Source organism: Cebus imitator, unplaced genomic scaffold (assembly GCF_001604975.1).
Source record: "Cebus imitator isolate Cc_AM_T3 unplaced genomic scaffold, Cebus_imitator-1.0 Scaffold28, whole genome shotgun sequence".
NCBI lineage: Eukaryota > Metazoa > Chordata > Mammalia > Primates > Cebidae > Cebus > Cebus imitator.
The window spans coordinates 8,046,458-8,060,493 of NW_016107343.1; the positions used below are offsets into that span (position 1 = coordinate 8,046,458).

The window sequence follows — 14,036 nt, forward strand, 5'->3', positions numbered from 1 at the left end:
AAAAAAAAAAAAAAAGTAATGGAGGAAGGAAGTAAAAACTCTCTCCTGCTGCACAAATCCCGAGTAGAATAAATCCAGAATCCAACAAAATGCAACTCTACCTTCTGCCCTTAGCACCTGCACAGATACGCTCTCTATTTTTACAGTTTCCAAGGCATCTCAGAATATTATGGTGATGAATGGGACCCTATTTGAATTTTTAAGCGTTTATTTTGGTTAAACAATACACATCATACTCTTGGAATAGAAAAGGGAAGGTAACAGTTTAATTTGTTTTCAGAAGACCAGTGAGTGGCCCAGGCTTATAACCAATTAGGTCAGTGTATGATGCAGTGGTAGAAAGACACTTCCAAATTTGGAGTCAGAAAAATTTACTGTCTTTTTAAAAAGTCACTTACTAACTGTGTGTTTTTAGAAAAGTTTCCTAACCTCTGTGAGCTTCCATTTCCTCTTCTGTAAAAATGAGATAATAGCAAGGCTCTGCCTCAGGAGATTATTGAGAGTCACTTGAAGTAATGCATGTGAAAAGGCTGTATTTTCAACTGCAGTGCCAGAATTGCCATTAGTACCTAAGCCTTTAAACTCCCAGCTCAGGATTCCTTGTAAGTGCTTTCTTGCCCACGTATTTTAATAATGAACAATGAAGCCCTGACTTTTTGAGACTGAAGAGTGTGAAGGTCAACATCAGCAGATACTGTACATTGTGACCCAGAACAGCTTAGGGACAACAGAGACCCCAAGATGCTGTTGAGTGATGAGCGATTGGGGTGGCTGGGCCCTTGTCTGCTTCGGTGGTTTGATGGCCCCACTCCTGCTCTCCCAGCAGGGGTCTCCAGTGAGCCACCAGCCAGGCAGGGCCCTCTTGTAGTTTTCCTGGGGAGGACGGAGAAGCAGGTACAATGCATCCCGCCCAAGGGAGTTTCCAGAAGCTCGGCGCTTGACTTTCCCGCCTCTCTCAGCCCTCCCTCCCAAGTATAAAATGTCCTGGTCAGTCACATGCCTCTCGCTATGGCCAACTGCCCTTTGGAGCTGTATGGTCGCATCTGCTTGGTCTGGCATCCTGGCAGATTTGGCTGGGCCTCTGTAGCCACCCTAGCTACTTCTCCTGCAGGGAAAGCTGAAATCCTCAGCCCGGCTTGAATTCTCAGCAGCCACCCTGCATTCCTTCCCTTCCTGGGTTTCTTCAGCTCTGGTAATCAGATCCCAGAGTAGATCCTCTTGACCCTCCTTAGCCTCTGCACCTCCCCAGACAGGCAGGCAGGAGGAAGGACTGGTTTGGGGACTGCTGTTTACATGTCTGTTTATCCCTGCATCTGCTTTGCCTCCACCTGTATGTGGCAATGCCTGGCAGTGCCTGGGGGGCCTCTCCATGGGGCTTGAGGTGGGTGGAGGAACCTGATTAGGTGACAGGGGGTAGGAACAGTGATCATGGTGCCAAAGTGGTAGCACATGTCTTTCAAATGGCCTGGATTTTATTCGTCTGTTCCTTTGTCCCCCCCTTTCACCCAGGTCTGCAGCCAAATCTCCTCCCCTTTCCACAGCAACAAAGCAGTCTCCTCCTCCCACAGACTGGGCCGGGCCTCGCATCCCAGGTAAACAACCCCATTCTTCCTGTTTCCTCTAGGAATGCTTCAGCCCTCACTGATTTCCTCCCTATCCCTTTAACAGGGCACTAACCCCTCTGGGGAGAGGGGACAGCAGGGAACTATCCCTGTTGGCACAGAGGAAATCCAAGCTACAGCAAGAAGGGACAATTTACCAAGCGTCACCGGTGGGGCCAGAATTAGAACCCAGAGATTCCAGCTCCCAGGCTAGCCTCCTTCGTGCTGTAGGCTTTGGACTGTAGCCCTGCACAGGTCCTAGCACTGCTCCTCTGAGAGCTGGGCTCAGCTCATTTCTCAGGCATAGCAAGATGGCCACCAATTCTACCTAGGTGCTCTCAGGCCCCAAGGGGGAGACTACAGTAACATGGACCTGACAGTGCGGTGGCTCACGCCTGTAATCACAGCACTTTGGGAGGCTGAGGTGGGCGGATCAGGAGTTTGAGTCCAGCCTGACAAACATGGTGAAACCTCCTCTCTACTAAAAATACAAAAATTGGCTGGGTGTGGTGGCACGTGCCTGTAATCCCAGCTACTCAGGAGGCTAAGGCAGGAGAATCACTTGAACCCAGGAGGTGGAGGTTGCAGTGAGCTGAGATCGGGCCACTGCACTCCAGCCTGGGTGACAGAGCAAGACTCTGTCTCAAAAAAAAAAAAAAAAAAAAAAAAAAAAAAAAAAAAAAAAAAAACCACAGACCTAATGTCCCAGACCACAAAGCCAGTGCCTCTCACCTTTGGGCCACCATTCCAGATTGCCTCCTGCAGAGGGAACGTATACAAGCCAGTGGGCTGAGGTCTGGAAGAGAGGCTGTTTGCAGAGCTGCCATGGTTCCACAGAGCACCTTTTTGCCAATTAGGAAAAAGGCACCTCTTCTGGCCAGCAGCAGCCTCATGCCAGGGTGCACAGCTTGGCGACAGCAGTATGAGCTGTATCTCAGCTGCCATTCCTCCCCTGATCTGGGTGCCCCTGTACAGTTAATAACCTGCACAGCTGCATGAGATGGCTCTGCACAGATGGTTGGGCAGAAAGGTTGGAAATGACTACAGAGATCTCTGTGCCATGATCCCCGTGGCTCACCGAGAGCCCTGCCTTTAGAGAGGGCTGAGGCCACTAAAAACACCTAGAGGGGAAGCACACCATCTAGTGGTTGAAATGGGGACACCAGCATCATGAGCTGCTCTTCCACCTGCTCCTGGCAGCCCTCTCCAGAATCTCGTAGTCATGGGCTACAGCTGGAAGAGATCTTAGAATATTCAAGATCAACTCTCATCTCTTGTGATATTTTGGCATGGAGGGACCGGTAGCAGGGAGACCACGTAGAAGATTATGAAGATCATCCAGGGGAGGGGTAATAAAGGATTGGGTTAGAGTTGTGGCAATAAGAAGAGAGGATGATTGAGGAGATGTTTTGGGAAGTTGAATCCGTGCGGTTTGGCAGTGGATTGGAGGTGAAAGGAGGAGGGAGAAGATCTAGCAGAGAACTCCATAAGTACTTGTCAAATGAAAGAACAAATGCTTTAATGAAAAGGAAGGAAAAGGAAGGTTCAAAGTGAACTGGGGCTTTGCCCTGAGGGTCTGGTCTATGCCACATCCTCCTCACACACCCGCTCCCTGCAAAGCAAGACAAATTCATGATGCGTTCAGACTATGCTGTTCTGAAAGACCCCTCTTTGGGGGAAAGACTCCTAAGCTTTTCTCTGGTCTTTTTATCTTCTTTATCATAAGGATGCCTGTCTGAGTGGTAAACCCAAATATCCCAGAAGAGAAGGAGTAATGTTAACCCTAATCTACAAAAAGTAAATTAAGTAGGAGAGAAGAGGTGGATTTAGCCCTCTGGGCTGGACACAGTGCTTGGACCCCTAGGCCCAGATTCCACTCCGTCCTTGCAGAATGACAGATGTCTTTAAGATTGGATTCATTCCTGACCCCAAATGGGCAAAACGTGGTTCTAGGCTTAAGGGTACATTTTCCTATGAAAATAAGCTCAAGAAAGAATATCTGGTTGGTCACAGTGGCTCATGCTTATAGTCCCAGCACTTTGGGAGGCCAAGACAGGTGGATCGCTTGAGACCAGGAGTTTGAGACCAGCTTGGGCAACATGGTGAAGCCCCATCTCGACAGAAACAATAGCCGGATGTGGTGGCACACGCCTGTAGCCCCAACTGTTCGGGAGGCTGAGGCAGGAGAATGGCTTAAGCCCAGGAGGTTGAGGCTGCAGTGAGCAGTGATTGTGCCACTATACTCTAGCGTGGGTGACAGAGTGAGATCCTGAAGAAAGAAAGAGAGAGAGAGAGAAAGAAAGAACAGAAAGAAAAGAAAAGAAAAGAAAATGTAACAACCCAAATGAGATCAAGGTGCATTTTATAAAGGTACTGATTAAAATACCTTTGATTAAAAACAAAACACTTTCACAAAAGAAAATGGTGGTTGAGAAAGTAAAATGATGCACAAGAGTTTGACATTTTAGGGAAGTTCTATGAAGGCTGTGAGTTCTTGCATGTTCCCTGTTATCTTCAGTTAACTCCTGTTGAACACCTCAGTTACTTGCTTTATGGAAAAAAAAAAAAAAAAAGCAAGCAAACTTTTCCTTGTTCAGTTCTGTGATTGTTTTGGAATCTTTGTAAACGACCCTGCTAGCTCCTTTTATGGTGGAAAACTGAAAGGAGGAAGTAACCTGCTCAGACTAAAACAGGGAGTCACAGACTAAAACTGAGGCCACCTCCCTATCCCGCATTCCTGCTGATGTTTCTACCCAGATATTCCAATTATTTGCTATACATTCATAGAAACTTCAATTCAACTTCCATACCTCTGGGAAAAAAAAAATAGGACTCAAATGTATCCAGGGATCTGTCATCCTCTAAGTGGGCCTATTAGTAAAAAAAAAAAAAAAAAAAAATCAGAAAATGTCATTTATTGATCTTTGTGGATCTGCTTGGTGTGTTTCCTATCAGGCAGCTGGGCGCCCTGGGCTGCCAGGATCCTCTTTAGAACCCCACCTGGAAGCGTCCCAGCATCTCCCAGTGCCCAAGCATCTACCCAGCTCTGGAGGACCCGATGAGCCCAGTGACCTCGAGGAGCTGGAGAAGTTTGCCAAGACCTTCAAGCAAAGGCGCATTAAGCTGGGCTTCACACAGGTTTGGCTTTTGGGGAAAAGATAGAAGAAATTGAGGAGTGGCTGGGGACTGGGCTTCCCAAGTGCTGTTTTCAAGAGCAGCCAGAGGCTCCATGTGTTGGGGCCAGCTCATCATGCCCCTGAGTTCTCTGAGAATAGGGCACAGTTGCCATTGGTAGGGAAACTGAGGACATTGATAGTGGGGGAGAATGAGAGGTGGAAAAGGGGCTGAGTCTCCTGAGCACGTGGCATGGTCCACTCAGAGTCTAAGGAGAGAAAGAAACCAATTCTTCAACTTAGAGGGAGGAGACTTGGAAAGGAGCTGAGCATGGGTGAGCACTCGAATGTTCAGGCTGGCTGTGTGATCAGTGCTAGGATCGTGCAGGATGGTGGGCAAACAAGGGGAGGAGGCTGCCTCTCATGTTCCTCCCTCTTGGTCCCCATGCTTAGGGAGATGTGGGGCTGGCGATGGGAAAGCTGTATGGCAACGACTTCAGCCAGACCACCATCTCGCGATTCGAGGCCCTCAACCTGAGCTTCAAGAATATGTGCAAGCTCAAGCCCCTGCTGGAGAAGTGGCTGAATGACGCAGGTGGGCCTCGCAAACACGGACACCAGGGGCCCCTACAGGGCTCTGCAGGGGAGGGCCAGTGACCTGTCGTGTTGGGACTTTCGGGTCTTGATAGCTAACACCCCTTCCTTCCCCTGAGACTGGAGCCAACACAGAAACAAGACACAGGACACAGGCAAGTATAGATGGAAGTGTCAGCCTGACCACTGTGAAGCCCTCAGGAGGATGTGGGTTTAGGTCTGTGTCCATCAAGATTTGCTGCTGTTCCATTCCTACCCCATCCCACCCAGCATAGACCTTAGGACAATTTCCAGCAACAAAGTCTGGGTCTGCAGACTTTGTGGTGGTGATGCAGTCACTCCTGGTTGAGAACCACTGGCCTAGGCAGAGGGAGGGAGCGCACTGGTCTCCAGGGCTGGGCTTTCTTCAGTGTGTTCACGTGGGTTCATGGTGACAGTGGAGTGGGAGGAAAGGTGAGGCGGCCAGCCAGGGCTGTGACTCCTGTGGAAGGCCCTCCACATGCAAGCATGGGAGGGGACAGCAAGCTCCCCCAACAGGGCATCCCTTAGACAGCCTTTATGGAAGCACTGAAGTGAGCGAAATGATCCAAAGGTCTTCAACTCTCTGGGGAAGGGCCCTGTAGACCATTTCTAGTCCCTATCAGATTCTGAATCCTTCCTCAGGGTCATCCCTCCTACGGCCCTACAGCCTTAGCTCCAACATTTGCACTGGCAGGAAGATGCCTCCAACACCAACAGTCTGCCACCAAGTGCCATTGCTTTTGGCTTCAAATCCCATTTCACATTTCACTCAGTATTCACATCTAGGCATATCTGTAAACAACAGCCTCATGAGCGTTACCCGCAGGAGCCCTGTCAGTGCACCCTTACACCCACACATGCCACCGATGCCTGGGCATCCCTCAGCTGTGACCGCAAACACTGGAGACACTGCTGTGGGGGCCACGGAGGGCCATGGAGAGCCTTTGCTCTGAGCAATGAGGAGAAGCAGGATTCTTGGTCTGTTCTGGGCTCCTTGCTGGGAAAGGGGATTGCTCCTGAAAATGCCACCACAGAGCCCATCAGGAAGGGTTGTTGGACCTCAAATCCATGAAAGCACCGGCCACTCATCCCCTTCTCTGAGCTTCCTTTGCTCCTTCGTGTCCCCACAGAGTCCTCTCCGTCAGACCCCTCAGTGAGCACACCCAGCTCCTACCCCAGTCTCAGTGAAGTATTTGGTAGGAAGAGAAAGAAACGGACCAGCATCGAGACCAACATCCGCCTGACTCTGGAGAAGAGGTTTCAAGATGTGAGCAGCTCCTTCGGGTGGGCATGGGTGGACTGCTCACACAGGTAGGGGGAGCAGACACAGCACCGGCCCCTTGGCACCGGCCCCGCTGCACCTCATACCTGCCACGGGATACGGTCAGAAAATACACTCTCCCACTCCAGGCGCCCAGGCATGCAGTGCAAAGCTGCCCTCCATCTCAGTTCCAGGAACCTCCTCCTCCACTGACCTTTCTTGCCCTGACATCTGTTTAGGGCCCTTTGTTTCTCTCACTGGGAGATTTAAAGAATCAGCTATAGGGTCGCAGAACACAGTGTATCTCTGCATCCAGTTGAGGTAAAGGAGCGAAGCCGGAGGATTGTATATAAATTCTCCATTTTCCATGCAGTACATTTTGTATTTTTCAAATTGTAACTGTAATAAATGTTCATTGTAAGCAATTTGAAAAGAACAGTGAAATAGAAAAGAAAAAACCCATCACCAAATGCCATCTGATCGCATTTCCTTCTAGTCCTTCTTTTCTGTGCACATTTAAATATTTGTGATCAGGTTATACACCTACATTTTTTGGAACTTGTAGCAAAAGCATATTTTTGAGCCAGTATGTAGAAGCTGTGAGCCCCATGTGAGCTGGGGAAGAGAGGAGGGAGAAACAGGTGTGGTCTAACCAGCCTCTAGCCAGGCTCCCTCAGATCCCAGCCTCCAGAGCCGCCATGGGTACCATGAGCCTCCAAAGGCCCCAGGCCTCTGGGACTACTGCCCGTCCGGTAGATCCCCCATGTATCTGGCTCAAGGATTTGGTGGCCACATCCAGCTGGCCCAATGACAAGAACTGGCTCTTCCTTCTTTTTAGGTTTCCTAGAGTGGCAAGGTTAAGGGAGGGTGTAGGAGCGGGGGAAAGTGGCGGGGCTAAAGACCAGGTATGAAGGATCAGAACAAGGGAGTGGCAGCCATGTTGCATACATCACTGTGCCACAGCCCTGATGGGTCCACGTGCTTTAGCTTTCTCATTTCCTGCTTTGAGGCAGGGGGACAGGAAGAAACGACAAGGCAGGCCAGGAGCTGTGGCTCACGCCTATAATCCCAGCACTGTAATCCAGGCCAAAGTGGGTGGATCACCTGAGGTCAGGAGTTCAAGACCAGCCTGCCCAACATGGCAAAACCCCATCTCTACTAAAAATACAAAAATTAGCTGGGCAGGGTGGCACATGCCTGTAATCCCAGCTACTTGGGAGGCTGAAGCAGGGAGAATTGCTTGAACCCAAGAGGCGGAGGTTGCAGTGAGCCGAGATCACGCCACTGCACTCCAGCCTGGGTAACAGAGCAAGACTCTTTTTCAAAAAAAAGAAATGACAAGGGAGAAGGACATCAGGTTATAAGGCAATAATATAAAAGAGGGCAGGGGCTCTGGGGACTCTGCCTGCCCCACGTAACTCATCCATGGACTCCTCTCTTCCGAACTCAGGAACAAAGGAAAGAGAGCCGCCATCTATGGACACCCTGCTCTGTGGCAGGCCCTGTGCTTGGCAGTTTACACACATTTTCTCATTTAATTTCTGCAATAATCCTATGTGGTGGGCATGCTTATTATCATTTCACAGATGATAAGACAGGCTCAGAGAGGTTAAGAAAGTTTGCTAAGGACATATAGTAAGTGATAAAGCCAGTATTCCAAAACAGGTCTGACTCTAAAGCTTTTGATCCTTGTATAGTTCTATCCTGTTTCTTTGGGACCTCTGTTCCCCACCCCTGATTCCCTTCTCTTGACCATACTCTGCCCTTTCGGTCCCTACAGAACCCAAAACCCAGCTCGGAGGAGATCTCCATGATTGCAGAGCAGTTGTCCATGGAGAAGGAGGTGGTGAGGGTCTGGTTCTGCAACCGACGCCAAAAGGAGAAGCGAATCAACTGCCCTGTGGCCACACCCATCAAACCACCTGTCTACAATTCCCGGCTGGTGAGTGGCCAGGAGCCAAGCTGCCTGCCAAGCACTGGAGAGACATGGTGCTTGGAGGGGAAGGTGGTGACTGCAGGGAATAGGGGAGCATCCAGTAAATAAATAAGCAAAGAGATGCTGTATAGAATACAATATAAAGAACACTAAAGATTGGCTAGGGAATAGAAGGGGAAAGCAGGGAGATGCTCTTTCAATAGGGAGGTCAGAAAGGACCTTCCTGATAAGCACATGTGAACGGAGACCTGGAGTTGTCAGGGAATGAAATATGTGGCTATCTGAGGGACAGAGTGTTCTAGGCAGACGCATTGGCAAGTGAGAAGATCCAGCCAGCATGTTTAAGGAACAGCAAGGCAGCCAGTGTGGCTGGGGACAGAGCGAGAAAGGGGACCAGAAGTAAGAGAGGAAGTCAGAGAAGAAACAGGAAGTAGAGTACCCAAGCTCTGGGGGGTCATTGAAAGGCCCCCGGCTTTCAGTTTGGGTAAAATGAGAAGCCACTGGAGAGCTGTAGCCAGAGAAGGCTAAGTTGGCTGACATGGGCTGCTATGAGGGGAATAATCTGTGTGGAAGCAGGAGACCGGCTAGGAGAATAACAGTGGTTAGGCTGTGTGGCAGAGGCTTGGCCTAGGGCAGTAGCCATGGAGGTGAGAAGGAATGGTTGCATTCTGGCCTGACTTTGACAGTGGAGCAGCATGATGCGCTCAGATACAGAATACAAGAAAGACTGAGAGATGACTGCAAGAATTTTGGCCCGAGCAATGCACTGGGAAGCACTGCCATTTTTTGGAATGATGAAAACTGCAGGAAGAACAAGTTTGAGGAAAAAAGCTAAGAATTTGGGGCTGGTCATAGGAAGTGGGACATACTTATAAGGCATCCAAGAGGAAGTGTGAAGGAGTTACATCTGTGACTCTGGAGTTCAAGGGAAAAGCCAGGGCTGGGAACAATTTGAAGTTCCAGGCAGATAAGGAATTTTAGAGGGTAGGAAATACCTTCTCCCTGTAGGGAAAAATGGTTCCTGGAGGGTGGGGTTGGGAAGGCTCTTCTCTGGGACTGGGGATGAGGATGGTTGAAGGTTAAGGGAGTTGGGGAGAATGATACTGACCTTGAGTCTTTCAGCACTGTAAGATGGGCAAAATGCAGCCTTGTCAGGGTGGGACACAGCTATTTCCCAAAAACTACACCATTGTTGATTCTTTCACCAACGAGCTACCAACTACCTTCTATATATTGCACCAAGTGCTGGGGATACAAAGACAAGTATTGTTTGTTCTCTGTCCCAGAGGACCTTATTGCCTAGCAGAGGAGCAGGTAAATAAACAACTGGAAAACAGCATGATTATTTCTCCAGGAGAACTTAGGAGCAGCAGCTAACCAGCCTTGGGAACTGGTGGTTAGGGCAGGCTTCCCCAAGGAGATAATTACTACCTGAGCTGAGTCTAAAGGATGAGGAGGAATCGAAAGGCAAATAAACGTGGGTGGAGCTCTCCCAGGGGAAAGTAGGAGAGCCGAGGAATGGGGCAGGGAGAGTGCGGCACATTCACAGGACCGCAGGTGGCTCCATGAGGAGGAGTGTTGAAAGATGAGGCTGGACGGATCAGCAGGGGCCAGAATGCAGGGATTGTACACAATGCAAAGGAACTGAAGTCTTGGGGGAATCACTGAAGGAGTTTCATAGGATATTGGCATGGTCATTTTCTTTTTTTTTTTTGAGATAGAGTCTCGCTCTGTCGCCCAGGCTGAAGTGCAATGATGTGATCTCGGCTAATACAAAATTAGCCACCACGCCTGGCTAATTTTGTATTTTTAGTAGAAACGGGGTTTCACCATGTTGGCCAGGCAACCTCCACCTCCCAGGCTCAAGCATTTCTTCTGCCTCAGCCTCCCAAGTAGCTGGGACTACAGGCGCACACAACCACACCTGGCTAATTTTTGTATTTTTAGCAGAGATGGGGTTTCACCGTATTAGCCAGGCTGGTCTTGAACTCCTGATCTCATGATCCACCTGCCTCGGCCTTTCAAAGTGCTGGGATTACAGGTGTGAAACCACCGCGCCTGGCCATTTTCTCTTTTGAATGATCACTCTGACTGCAGGATAAAAGATGGTTTGAGAGGCACAAGATGGGTTTCAGGGAGACCAGTTAGGATGGGACTGCAGGTAACCAGTAGAGAAAGATCGAGGGCAAAGCAACCCCACGAGGTAGGAATGAGAAGGGTGGGAGGGATTCAGGAAATCATTAGAAGGTCTTGGTTAATGAATGGAAAGCTGGATGGGGACAGGAAGAGAGAAGAAGAAAAGGGAATCCTCTGCGATGACACTCGGCATTCAGGCTGGGCTGATGGGGTAGATGGTAGTGCCATTTACGAAATAAGCAAACCAGGAGGAGATGGCTTGGGAATGGGAAGAAGTGATGATTTCAGTTCTTATGTCATCATGATGTACAGCGAGCCCTGCAGGACTCCCACGTGGGAATGTCCCTGGGCACTTGAGATGATGGGTCTGGAAGTAAGAAGGGAAGGCTGGGATGAAGACAGGGACTGCGGAGTCACAGTGTGTAGGTAATGGTTGAAATCCTGGGTGAGAAGGAACTCGCCTATTGAGTTTATGTAGAGGAAGCAAAGAGCAAAGGCCATGCCGCCAGTGATGGGCAAAGGAAGAGGATCAGGGAAGAAGCTGAGAAGGAGGCACCAGAAAAGGCAAGCAACAACAACCAAGTAGATGTGAGGAGTGTTGGGCAGGAATGAGCCCCTTAGGAGTGCCATGGGAACCAAGAGGAAAGACACCCAAATCAGAATGGGGCCCGGGAGGGTGGATATCTAATTTATTTGGAGAATAGATTAGGAATTCGCAAGAGTAGTATGCAAGGCATAAGGAACAGCTATGAGAAGGCATAGAATTATTTTTAAATATTTTATTTATTTATTTATTTTAAATATTTTTGAGACAGTTTTGCTCTTTTTGCCAAGGCTGGAATGCAATGGTGCAATCTAGGCTCACTGTAACCTCCTCCTCCTGGGTTCAAGAGATTCTCCTGCCTCAGCCTCCCGAGTAGCTGGGATTACAGGCACCCACAACCACACCTGGCTAATTTTGTATTCTTAGTAGAGTTGGCCAGGCTGGTCTCGAACTCCTGACCTCAGGTGATCTGCCTGCCTTGGCCTCCCAAAGTGCTGGGATTACAGGCATGAGCCACTGCGCCCAGCCTGAAGGCATGGACTTATAAAACAACATGATGCATTTGGGGACTCACAGGCATTTCAGTTTGGCTAGAGCAAAGGGTTTAGGATTAAAATTAGATGGGTTGATGAGTGTTGGATCATAATGGGCCATGGATACCTGAAGTACCCTAAACTCAGTAAGGGATCATTGAACATGTGAAGTTGGAGGCAACATGATATTCATTCATTATTTCTTCCTTAAGCATTCACTGAGCACCTGCTATATGTTTGGTACTGGGGCTCCAGTGGTGAATAGCACATGTGACCCCTGCTTACAGTGTATCAGGAAAACAGATACTAAACAAACGCTATTTGTGATGAAGGCTTCAGAGAAGAGCTACAGGTATTTGAGGTGCCTAACCTAGTCCAGGATGTCAAGAGCCTCTCTGAGGAATGATGTTTAAACCGACACCAGAAGAATGTGAATGTCACCATTGATATTAACAGGGAAAGTGTCTGAGCTTGGGGGGGCAGAGAGGAGTGAGGACAGGGAAGAATATTCTAGGTAGAGGAATTAGCGTGTACAAAGGTTCTGAGGCTGGTGGTGGGGTGGGGCAGAAGGAAAGTAGCATAGAAAGCTGGAATGGGCTGGAAACCAGGGAGCGAGGGTGTGAGCGAGGAGGCTGGAATGGCAGGCAGGGGCTGGATTACATTGGGCATCGTAGGTCTTGTGAAGAAACTTGCGTCATATCATAGAAACTTTGGAATCTTTAAGGATTGGACTTTGTTTAGAGCAGATGGGAAGTAGTAGCTTCTCCCTTTGGTTCAATGCCAACCCAGGACATCAACATGAAGAGACATGGTGGGGGCCTAGAGGAGCCATGCAGGGGCCCTGTTCCTCATTAGCTTCCATTGAACACATATTTACTGAGCACCTGCAACGTTCCAGGCATCATAGAAAGCACTGGGGGTGCAGCAGTGTGAACCACACAGGCATTCCCCTGCCCTCATAAAGTCTACAGCCTAATGAAGGACATTAAATAAATGGTTACACTAACCCTTGCGATGTCATGAAGAAAATGAGACAGAAAATTTTCTGATCTTATCTTTGGGTCTCATTGTGACAGTCCCTTGGGACTAGGACATAGTTTCTTCTCCTTCTGGAATAAAGTGATTAGCAGGTGGAAAGGCAAAATGGTGCAGATCAGTATGGGCAGAATGCTACCATACATCTAGAAAATAAAACAGGGGGACCGTGGATATGTCTGTTTGCATACGCCTAGCCTGTCTCCAGAAGGAAACAAGCTGGCCACCATGACCAAATATATTATCATTTATTTAAAAACAACAACAAGGCCAGGCACAGTGTCTCATGCCTGTAATCCCAGCATTTTGGGGGGCCAAGGTGGGAGGATCACCTGAGGTCAGGAGTTCAAGACCAGCCTGGCCAACATGGAGAAACCCTGTCTCTATTAAAAATACAAAAATTAGCTGTGTGTGGTGGTGTGTGCTACTTGGGAGGGTGAGATAGGAGAATCATTTGAACCCAGGAGACGGAGGTTGCAGTGAGCCAAGATCACGCCACTGAACACCAGCCTGGGAGACAGAGCAAGACACCTTCTCAAAACAACAGCAACAACAATACATGTCTTGGGTGTGGCAGCCAGGAGGGAGGAGGAGAAGAGGTAGGGAAATTATTGATAACATCTCTTAACACTTTGCCACGCCTCCCAACCTGTGCCCCACACCGTCTCCACCCTTTGCAGCCACCAGCCTACTGAGGAGGCTCATTGCATAAGGAAAAGTAAATGAAAACAGGAAAACCATTGGTGATTAGTGAGGAAATAAGTACATGCTGCATCCTGTTAGAATGGGATCTTCCAAACTGGGGAGAGCAAAACTACATTTTGATACCCTTGCAAACACCTGGTCAGAGCTTCCCCTGTTAGCATAAGAAGAATAAGGGGCAGTGAAAAAACACAGACATTAGCTCAAAAGATGAGTTGAATAACATCTAGAGATACATAGCAGTTGACAGCTTCTTACTCCAGAAAGGGAGAGAACTAGCATTTAACAAGCTGACAATGTTTACCAGCTATTAGGTTGGAAGATTTATGGACATTATCTCATTATATCTCAATTAAAATGAAATGGAAGTATTATTGCTATTTTACAGAGGAGAAAACCAAATCTCAGTGGGGTTAGATAACTTGTCCAAAATCAGATAGTAGTGGAGCTGTCTTACTACCAGACCTGCTGGGCTCCAAGCTCTGTTCTTTCTGTTACATCTTTTTCTAGGTTGTTCTAGGATAGTAACAGCGAAGGGAAGTTTCCTGAATTGCATGGGA

The 14,036-nt window shown here is 48.6% G+C and overlaps 1 protein-coding gene across 1 annotated transcript in view; it reads left to right on the forward strand.

Moving 5' to 3' along the window:
* Positions 1-14,036, forward strand: part of POU2F3 (POU class 2 homeobox 3) — an 82,465-nt gene that overhangs the window by 64,318 nt on the left and 4,111 nt on the right. The window contains exons 6-10 of the mRNA XM_037736749.1: positions 1,510-1,592; positions 4,557-4,739; positions 5,168-5,309; positions 6,460-6,596; positions 8,371-8,532. Of these exons, the coding sequence (XP_037592677.1) occupies positions 1,510-1,592; positions 4,557-4,739; positions 5,168-5,309; positions 6,460-6,596; positions 8,371-8,532 (707 nt within the window). The remainder of the gene's footprint in view (positions 1-1,509; positions 1,593-4,556; positions 4,740-5,167; positions 5,310-6,459; positions 6,597-8,370; positions 8,533-14,036) is intronic.